The 11,060-nt window shown below is 37.6% G+C and overlaps 1 protein-coding gene across 4 annotated transcripts in view; it reads right to left on the bottom strand.

The window, feature by feature from the left end:
- Positions 1-11,060, bottom strand: part of SUFU (SUFU negative regulator of hedgehog signaling) — a 52,466-nt gene that overhangs the window by 19,081 nt on the left and 22,325 nt on the right. For 2 of the 4 annotated variants that reach the window (XM_034439965.3, XM_034439968.3), the window contains exons 6-8: positions 9,714-9,786; positions 8,026-8,182; positions 5,466-5,577 (exon numbers count right to left, since the gene is read on the bottom strand). In XM_034439965.3, coding sequence (XP_034295856.1) covers positions 5,466-5,577; positions 8,026-8,182; positions 9,714-9,786 — 342 coding nt within the window. The remainder of the gene's footprint in view (positions 1-5,465; positions 5,578-8,025; positions 8,183-9,713; positions 9,787-11,060) is intronic. The other 2 variants (XM_034439967.3, XM_087872842.1) reach the window with 1 other exon arrangement.

The following is an 11,060-nucleotide window of genomic DNA, read 5'->3' as shown; positions in this document are numbered from 1 at the left end:
ACACTCTTTTGTTGGAAGGGTGATGTCTCTGCTTTTTAGTATGCTGTCTAACTTTGCCACACAGTAGCTTTCCTTTGTATACTTAATACTTCACAGGAAAGTTGCACTTTTGATATCTCTGAAACTTGTGCTAAGTAAATTTTTAAAAACTGTCTAATCCATTCTAACCAATGGAAGTAACAATTCATTTAAGTCAGATTTAGTTGGGATTTCTATATATTATTAGTAAAAAGGAGTCTGGACTTGAATTTTTTTAATGGTTAATGTTATCCAGAATAGAATAGAATAGAATAGAATAGAATAGAATAGAATAGAATAGAATAGAATAGAATAGAATAGAATAGAAGTTGGAAGGGACCTTGGAGGTCTTCTAGTCCACCCCCTGTTTCGGCAGGAAACCCTATACCATTTCAGACAAATGGTCATCCAATCTTTTCTTAAAAATTTCCAGTCTTGAAGCATTTACAACTTCTGGAGGCAAGTTGTTCCACTGATTAATTGTTCTAACTGTCAGGAAATTTCTCCTTAGTTTTAGATTGCTTCTCTCCTTGATTAGTTTCCATCCATTGTTTCTTGTCCTGCCCTCAGGTGCTTTGGACAATAGCTTGATTCCCTCTTCTTTGTGGCAGCCCCTGAGATACTTAAACACTGCTATAATGTCACCCCTAATCCTTCTTTTCATCAAACTAGACATACCCAATTCCAGCAATCATTCTTTATACTGTATGTTTTAGCCTCCAGTCCCCTAATCATCTAAATATGGTTAAGTGATTATGGTTTTTTGATCATGGTAAATTATCTTGCTCAGAACTGGTCTCTGCCAGACCAACAAAATCCACATGTTGCGTAGAAATAAGGTTATGAACAAAAGCTTGGTATGTCTAAATCTACAGAATATCTTTAGCACTGAGAGTACACAAGTACGGTATAAAAATTTGTTTGTAATTTCAGGAGCCAGTATTGAATCATTATGTTTTGTCACATATTTCATCAAGATATATTGCTATACTTATATCCCAATATTCTGAAATTCTGCCGAACAAACTATTGGCTTAAGTGGGGATGTTTGTATTAGCAAACGAAGTAATTCTAGCTTTAAAAATAAATGAATCTATTATTAGTCCTTTCGTTTCCAATTCAGTGTTTTGCTTGCACTTTACTCTGAATGTTATTCTGCCTAATTTCTTCACTTGACCACATTCTATTGAATTTTACCTCTTGACCAGATAACGGTCCTGGGACAAGTGTCCCTAAAATCCATGTTTCATTAAAACCTGTTAGATCCAGCAGCTGAAATCAGGAGATTTCTTTTTATAGGGGTTTTTCCATTTTCCATTTTCTTTGTATCTGAAATGAAGGCCTTCTCTTTGCCTTGCCAGCTCTTAAGAATGAAGGGTATTGGCAGGGCCACCCACATATAAGATTTTCAATAACCTACACTAAGCTGAATAAAGAATCAAGTATTCATTCTTTCAGCTTGAATGAATGCCATGCATGGTCCTGGGGAAGAAGACAACCTAGATGAGGGGGTGATGGAATTTCTAACACTTTAGGGAAAATCAGGGGGAGCCAAAGAAGTTATTACTGCAGCTTTTTTCCTCTACAAATGTAGCTTTGAAAGCAGGAGCTTAATACAGGTTTTATATCTGGTATCTTCAGTTTTATTTCTACTTATTTGTGTTATTTTCCTTTTTTATGGTCATCATCTCTTACTTTCATTTACTCTTACACACATAAAGTACTCTTAATCAGATCTATTTAACATAAAAAAAATTCCAGTTGTCATTAACTAATATATTTAAAAAACTGCCACATAAAATTCTCCACTCAACCAACACAAATAATTCATGGATTCTCAGCTTATATCAAGAAAGAAATGAATAACAACTGACAAGAGCCATGACTTCTGTATTAGGAAAGAGTGAGTGCATTTAAATGAGAGCAATATGCCGGAAATGCCCCAGCATGAGACTGCATATCTAACGTTTTATGGAATTGGAAGGGAATCTGAGATTAAAGCTCATTCTGAGTGATTGAAGGATTGTGGGAGGTGTAAGTGTGGGCAGTTGTCAGATTAATTCTTTAGATGATTAAATTCTTTTGTAGTCAATGTTTGAAGTCTCTTCATTTTAAATGAGTGTAATGCAGCAGTTACCAAGGTGACTTTTGCTGACTTTCAACTATTTCTTCTTCATTTTCTGTTCTTACTAAGAGCCTGAATTGGTTTCTACATCTTGTGAATTAAGATGAACAACAACACTGTTAGCCGTACTGCTGTTAGCTGCTGCTGTATTAAACTTCAGATCTGGATTTGGGTAGCAGCAGCACAGCTAATAATCTGCTGGAAAACCACATCTCTACTGTTGCTAAGAAAGCAACAGAAGCAGTGGTGGGATTCAGCCAGTTCGCACCACTTCGGGAGAACCAGTTGTTAACTTTCTAAGTAGTTTGGTGAATTGGTTGTTGGAAGAAATCATTAGGGCAGAGAACCGGTTGTTAAATTATTTGAATCCTACCACTGAACAGAAGTCATAGTCACATAAACAAATTTGCAATCATCTTTGACCCTCCTGCAATATTAGAGACAGATGATATAAACCATGTTATTTGAAGGCAGTTAATATAAATTCTCCAGGAAAAAAAACCAATTGCTTGCTATACAGTTTAATTATCCTACACTTTTTCTGGGATTCTAAGAATCTGAGAGACCAAAGTTTCAATAATTGCTTATAGTCCAAGTAAAGGAGAAACTAAGATTTGCTATGACAGGCATTGATTAACAGATTAAAGCTTGCTAATAAAATAACAAACTAGGGTAGTTATTCTTAAATGCTGACTATTTTTATGAAATCTATTGTCTGGGGTATTTGATTCAGAGACAGAGAAGTGAACTTGTGCAGAAATACAATGTTCCACTGCCTATCTGTTACTTAAATTAAAAGTTCTAAAAAGTACATTAAAGTTACTTAACGCAAGAGTCTGTATGACTTACTGTGCTATATTTTAACAGACAATTAATATTTTTCTTAAGAAAACTCTGATACCAAAGTTCAATGCTGATTGGGTAATGCTGAAAAAATGATATATTTGCAATGCTGCACTTGCATTTAAATACTTCCTTTGTTATATACACTTTAACTAGGCAATGTGGACAAAAAATAATATAATTTGTTTACTTTTATAACAGAGGACCAATAACTAAAGTTAGAGATATGAAATTACAGAAGAGGTATAAAATGCTAAAGTTATACTACAGCGTACCTTCCATTCTAAAATAGCTTTTTACTATATAAGGTTCCAGCCAGTTTTTCTTCCGAGGAGAACAATCTATGCCTATTAGCCCAGACATCATATTCTACGCACCACTGGTTCACTATACTTTATGTAACTTCTGAGAGCACATAGTCCCTACAGGGCTAATATGGCAGGGAGGGGGGAGAGGAAAGAAAAGATTGTCTAGATATTTTCTAGTTCTATCAACCTGGAAGTTCTTCTAAAGGTGCCAATTCTTCCTCTTTTTTTGTAAGATTTGGCTGCAAACCTTGGACACTCATAATCAGTATTACAAAAAGTAATGTGCAGAATCTAATGTAATGCTAATAAGTCAAACAGCCAACTCAGGATACAGACAAAAAAACCTCTATTTGTTAACAGTGTGTACTTCAGAGTTTACTTGAAAACAACTATCCTTTGCTTACTTGTGAACAATAATATGCTATTATTCATATTCTAAAGAAGGCAGAGGAACATTTGAAACTGAGAAATCAAAATAAAATTTAAATTCTGATTTTTTTCTTTACACACACACAGAAACGTTTATATCTAATGTACACAAAAGGCCAAGTAACATGACCCAAATGCAGTTACTTCTTATGTATCCCATATTGCTAGTAATTTGTAAATTAATTACATATATGATCTACCTCAGCTACTGATATAAATAAATATGCTGCTATCTGGTGTATAGTTTTTTTTAAAAAAATTTTTTGCTAGTCTGATGTTTAATAACTTGAACATTCTCAATTAACACTATACGGTAACTTGGTCAACACATTTATGTTAGAATGTGAGATAGCTTAGCCTTTCATTCAATTTCTCTTTCTTAACTTTTGGCCTTTAGATTCTGAGCTCTTAGAGTTTGACTCTCATATTGATGTTCTAATGACTGTCCTGTGGCTTGCCAATATTCACATAAAAGAGTCTTGGTGGCACAGCAGACTAAAGTGCTGTTAAGTAGCACCAGCTGCCTGCAATTACTGCAAGTTCAAATCTCACCAGGCTCAAGGTTGACTCAACCTTCCATCCTTTCGAGGTAGGTAAAATGAGGACCCGGATTGTGGGGCCAATAAGCTGACTTTGTATAAAAAAGAACACCGCTTGGGGTGGGGGGGCGGGCGAAAGCCCTACTAAGCAGGTATATACAAAAGTATGAAGGCTATTGCTTAACGCATTGTAAGCCGCCCTGAGTCTCCGGAGAAGGGCGGCATATAAATCGAAATAATAAATAAATAAACTAATAAATAACTATGGTATAAAGGACAAGCATTTTCTCTTATAAAGATATGCTTCAAATATCTGAAATATTATAACACAGAAAAGATAGTAGACATTGTCCCAGAAGTCAAGTTCAGAAACAGTATACTAACTAAAAGCTATAAGTAAGCAGGTTCAGGCTAAATGCAAGGAGGAACATCCTGAATTTACAAGTTGCCAGCCAAAAGAATAGGCTGCTACACGAAGTCATGAGTCCCCTTTCATTGGTGAACTTGAAAAAGAGGCTGGATCATTGGTTAGAGATATTTTATTTATTTATTTATAAAATGTATTGGCTGCCCATTTTACAACAAAAAATATCTGTCTGTTGGTCTGTCTGTTTGTCTATATATACATACATACATACAGTACATACATACATACGTTAAAACCATATTCTAAGATTCTGCACTGAGAAGAGATTAAATTACTTCTAAGATCATTTCTGCTTTATGCTACTTTAATTTAATGATGTTTACCAGTGCTCAAGCAGAGATTAGCATTCTCAAACCTGAATATTTTTTTCAGAATCTGAAATGTTCTTTATTTAGCCAAGTTTTCCACTGACTCTTTTCAATTGCCCTAATTATAAACAATTTGTTATTTGCTTTCCTTTGATTATTTTAAGCCATTTTTACTATTTTGTTTCATATTTTTATATACTGTATATCAAATACCACTTCGGTAGTTTCTAAAATTAAGTTTCTAAATTAAAGCAGAATAAAATATTGCAAATACATAAATAAAATATATTTGAAGTATAGTACCAACATTATATTAATTATTATTATAATTATATAATATAATTATAATATAAATATTATATTAAAAACTATATACCAAAGTAGCCTTTCCTCCCATTATTATCATAAGAAAAATGAGAAAAACCCATTTTTTCTCACTTCAAGATTCATGTATAAGACTAAACTTACGGTGCTCTGTCACTGTTCAATCCATTCTGCCTCTGAGTATTAATTGGTGGCAAAATTGGCTTGCTGTTAATCTCTAGTCCCCTTCGTAGAGTTTCTCGAATTTGTTCTGTGTCTGAAAATTCAGAAATTTAAAAATAGAGTTAAACGTAGATGAGGTGAGTAGACTGTAATACTAAAACAAAGACCATATACTTTCTTTTTCATCTATATATCAAAACCCATAGTTTCTTGCAGCAAACTGGCAACTATGATCCATTTAATATAAACAACACTCAAAAAACGTAAGTGTTGAGTAATATTTCAAATTACAATTTTTGGAAAACATTAGTCACAAAGCACTGAATAAAGCAAAATGGAATATAATAACAATGTTGGTCCTCTGGCTTCACCCCTTTCCCTATCATTGGGGAAATGTTATATAAAGTTAACACAAAGTCACAGGTATTAGTACACAAATTTTTCAGTACTAAAACCTATGTTTGTAAAATGTAACACCCTTTAACTAGTTTCTAAATAGTTTAGAATCAGAATTGTCTTTCTGCAAATAAAAGACTTCTTCAATTACAGAAAAAAAATTCAGGAGACGGTGCAATGAGAGGAAAGGGAAGAAAATCTATGTGAATTTGCCCTGCATCAGTAACTCCCATGTTGTTTTCAAGAGTTACCTCACTTTTTGATTGACAGTATGCATTATCCTGAAGAGGATCTTACTTCATTTGTTATCAGCTAGTACTTATAGGCTTCCTCATGTTTAGTTCTATGACATTCTATCTGCATAGGCACATTGAAGTCATGGCAATAGAAAAACCCAGAGTTGATAAGGTGACTTTGTGATCCCTGGCCTGCCTCATAAATTGCTAAAGAAAACTAGTTGCTACGCCTCTTCCCAGATGCTTGCCCCTCCTCTCAGCAAAAGGGTTCAAAATGCAATAGGCCAGGAAACCAGAGTTTTTCTCCTTCACCTGGAGGGAAGCAACTGTCTGTCAGCAAAAAGCTCCATTTTGGCTGCTAAGGAAAGGGTATATAGCAGTGATGGCTAAATCTTTTTTCCTTCAGGTGCCAAAAGTGTGCGCGCGCACGTGCCCACACCCATAATACAATGCCCCTCCTGCATGCCCCGCCCCTCTGCACATGCATGTGACCCCCCACATGCACACGCGACCCCTGCATGTGCGCACGATACCCCCCCCTTTTTGGCCTCACATCCCAAAACAGCACTGGGGGGGAAAGTCTTTACCTCCCAAAAAGGCTGGAGTGAGGGGGGGGGTGGGGAAGCTTCCAAAATGGCTGGGAGGGGGGGAAAAAAGCCTTTGCCTCCCAAAACGGCTGGGGGGGGAGGGGGAAAAAGCCTTTGCCTCCTAAAACAGCTGGGGGGGGAGGGGGAAAAAGCCTTTGCCTCCTAAAACAGCTGGGGGGGAAAGCTTCCAAAATGGCTGGGGGGGAGGGAAAAAAAGCCTTTGCCTCCTAAAACGGCTGGGAATGGGTCGGGGAAGCTTCCAAAACGGCTGGGAGGAGTTAAAAAAGCCTTTGCCTCCCAAAACGGCTGGGGGGGGGGGGAGGGAAAAAAGTCTCACCTCCCAAAACATCGCTGGGAAGGGAATCTCCGGAGATCTGGAAAGGCATAGGCAGCAGAAAGTAAGGAGAAAGGTAGGTCTCCCCACGCATGCCACTTGCTGGGCAGACCCGAAAATCAGCAGGCCGGCGGGAAGCAATTGCGCATGCTTATTGGAGCTGAGCTGGTGATGGCTCGCCTGCCCGCAGAGTGGGCTCCGCGTGCCACCTGTGGCACGCGTGCCATAGGTTCGCCATCACGGGTATATAGGGAACCTCTGCATAAGTACTCAGTAAGAGTCAGGGGAAGAGATCATAGACATTCTTCAAAGTAAATTGGGAGATAGTGTGTTTCAAATGGAATATGGAAACTGATGTATTTCCTCAGTAAAAAGTAAAATTATGTATATTTCCATGAGATTGTATATGTTTTGTGTGTGGGTGTGTGGGTGTGTGGGTGGGTGGAGACTTGTCTGTGAACACATTTGTACAACCTTGCATCAGGGAAAAGACTCATTTTCACAGTACTGATGAAGTTTCTTGAAGACCTAACTTGGACCTTAATATATTCTTGAGCTGGAAATGGTTGCCTAACTATAATACAGTTTATTTAAATATTTTTTAAAATTCCTCTTATGCACAGGGTCTGAGTATATTTGGAAAGTGCCTGCATTCTATTTTCACTTAGATTGGGAAGTAAATATTTTAATTTTTAGAAATTGACATCAAAAATTTGCTACGTTTCTTGGTATAGTAGCTATATTACTATGTAAGAGGCCCAGGAACATATAAAAATATAAAGATAGGTAAGTAGGTAGGTAGGTAGGTAGGTAGGTAGATCTCCTTACAATCCTGTGAGGTGGGTTGGGCCAAAGATGACTGACTATCCAAAGTCATCCAGCTGTCTTTAATGGGTGAGGTGGGACTTGAACTCACAGACCCTTGCTTTTTAGCCTTAACTATTAGGCCAAATAAACCTGAAGGCTGATGGGATCAAAGTTTAGCTTACCTTTTCCAGACAATCGTCGAGGATGTGTACCAATGCAGATACTTCTGCTGTCTTCATCGTCCTCTGGTGGCCGGCTAAGGTCATCCCAGGCACATTTTGCACTGACACCGCTTAGATTTGAGCCATCTGTTTCAATCCCTTTATCAACTCGGTCCTGCTTAAAAGGATCCCAAACAAGCACACATTTGAGAACATAGTTCTGTCATTACAGGATCTATTACATATATTTTATTAATGCTAAGTGTCTGAGAAATTAAGAGCTGCAGTACTCATTTTTCACTGCTCTAAAGACACAAAAGTCAGCTGCAAATCAATGCCGATGAATACAATGGGCTTAAAACTCAGAACATACTGTAGCTCCGCCCGGTATAATGTCACACTGCTTCATGGGACTTTTTTTCCAGCCCTATCTGGAGGCATTGAACTTCTGTAATTGTGCATGATAATGCCTGTGCTCTATCACCAAGCAATGGCAGAACGTCTGAGTTGCCAGTTATCATTTGGTGTCCTGAGACATAGCATATATTCAAAACTACATTTCACGAAAGTGTAGCGTTGAATCAAAAATAAGGTTTAATGAATTCCAACCATTAATTCTCCCACCATGCTTCACTTCCAAAATCAATATCAGAAAAGAGATATTCCTGCATCTCACTACCAAGTTCAACAGATGAAGAAAACGATTTATTTTCAGTTCTAACATTCACCACCAGATGATGCTGTTAAACTAAATCTTGGCTTTTAAAATAAGAAGGGGTAAACTGCAGCAGTTTGAAACAGAAGAAAAAAACATGAAAACAGAAAGAAAAAAAGTGATTCAATTTTCTTTTTCACATGAAAACAAAAACACGTACAACCTGGTCTGCTTGAGAATATCACTGAAGAAACTGTTAGAAACTACATATCCATGAACTATAGTTATGATGTTTGGTAATACTGAAGGAAGACTTCACACTGAAATGGCAGTTTTACATTTAATATTCCAATACTGTCAACGGTTGCAAATATCACTTTCAGCATGCTAGTCTATTTCCAACCCAGAAGTGAAGGGTTACATATAGCTTTTCAAGGCTTTTGAAATCATTATAGTTATCATAAATCATATTGGTTTCTACAAAACAAAGCAATGAACAGATGTCTTTCCTTCATAATTCAATCCTTCAATTTCCCCCAAGCACACAAGGTATCAGGGAATCTGCACATGAATGGGCCTTTTTGTTGTTTTTGTTTTAATTGTTTTTACTGCATGCCATCCAGAGTCATTTTGGAGTTGTGCAGTTTTACAAATGTCCAGGAAGCGAGGGAGGGAGGGAGGGAGGGAGGGAGGGAAGGAGGAAGGAAGGAAGGAAGGAAGGAAGGAAGGAAGGGAGGGAGGGAGGGAGGGAGGAAGGAAGGAAGGAAGGAAGGAAGGAAGGAAGGAAGGAAGGAAGGAAGGAAGGAAGGAAATAATGTATGTGACCCAGTTCAGTAGCAACAGTGAAACTAATCTGAATTGAGCCATTTATTGACCATGCTTCCAAGAATTGGGAGCATGAAGACTCACAAGTCAAAAATTGATAGCAAAGTAACAAAATAATTGACTATTTTTTCTGAGAACATTCCAATACAAGGAGAGAATTGTTTTGGGTTAAAAATGCAACTGTGTCCACTCGTGAAATATCAATAAACTAAAAAATTAAAATGCATACTTGCAGATGTGGATCTATTTCGAATATTGTTTCCCCACGTCGCATATCTGTGATTAACCATGGACCTCCTGCTCTATAGATGTACAAAAAAAAAAAAAAAAAAAGAATAATTAACTGCAACTATCCCCAGAATTTTAGGGTGTCTTGTGCATCTTTACTAACTATATCTCAGACCACAAAATGCCTTCTCAGATTCTCTTTGCAGGCTATCAAATTTGTACGAACGTACATAATTCTTTAGGTATCACAATCCTAAGGGAATACGATATCTAAAATATCTTCACACTGAAGATATTTATTTTCCCCATGTTACATAAAGTAACCAATAGAAGACAGTATTTTGTAGCTCAGGGTTGAAGTTTGGGGTCCCTGGTACTCTCTGAGTTTGGATGTTTTCTTGCAAACATTTAATTACTGAACTAGGTAAGTTCATCAGTGCAAGAAGGGAGTGTGGATCAATTTCATTTTATATATTAGAAGTTTGTTCTGTCTTGTGGTCTTGGTGAGAATGATATTGGTGATTCATTGATTAGGCTGTTGCTTACTGTTAGCTTGTTTATCTGACTTGGTTAATTTCCTGACTGAGGTATTTATTTCTTGATTGTTGGTCTAGTGTTAATCTTGGTGTTAATCTCTGCTCATCTGGGTGTTGATTGCTGATGAGGAGGTGTTTTGGTCTTTTTTTTCCTTTTTGGCTTTTTGATTGTCTCTTTTGAATGGTACATAGATGTTATTTCTCTCTAAGGGGCTGTTGGTGGCTGATTTGTTTGAGTGCCATGCTTCCAGGAATTTTCTAGTGTTTTTGGACTTGGCTTGGTCTAGGATGGCCTGTTTTCCAGCTAAAACTATGATTAAGTCTGTCCATGTGTTGTGAAATAAAGGAGTTTTCATCCGATCTTCTGACTGCTAGTTGGTGTTCATGGATGCGCTCTGCTAGTCTTCTGCCTGTTTGTTGTACGTAGTGGTTCTTATAGTCCTTACACTGTATATTATAGATCAGGAGTCATAAACCTTCTGGACCTCAGAGACCACTAAATTCATAATTTTAAATGCCGCGGGCCACTAATATGATTGCCTAATGACTGGGTGGGCGTGGCCAGGTGGTCATGTGACTGGGTGGGCATGGCCAAGTTGATGTCACTCACATCGAGGAGTGCCTCACTGGCCTCTATTCACTCCTCCCCTCCCAGCCACTCCAGAGTAAAATAGCTGGCTCAGTTCAAATTGGATCTGACCAAGAAGGAGGCTCAGCAGAAGCACCTCACTAGGACTACAAGCATAGGCTTTCCAAGCAGAGGGAAGACCTGCAGGAGTGCAAGGCCAGGTACCGGTGCCTGGAGGCTCAGC

This window comes from Pantherophis guttatus, chromosome 6, assembly GCF_059756535.1.
Source record: "Pantherophis guttatus breed Tessera chromosome 6, ASM5975653v1, whole genome shotgun sequence".
NCBI lineage: Eukaryota > Metazoa > Chordata > Lepidosauria > Squamata > Colubridae > Pantherophis > Pantherophis guttatus.
Note: the sequence above shows the minus strand (reverse complement) of the source record. Positions and strands in the feature narration are given on the sequence as shown.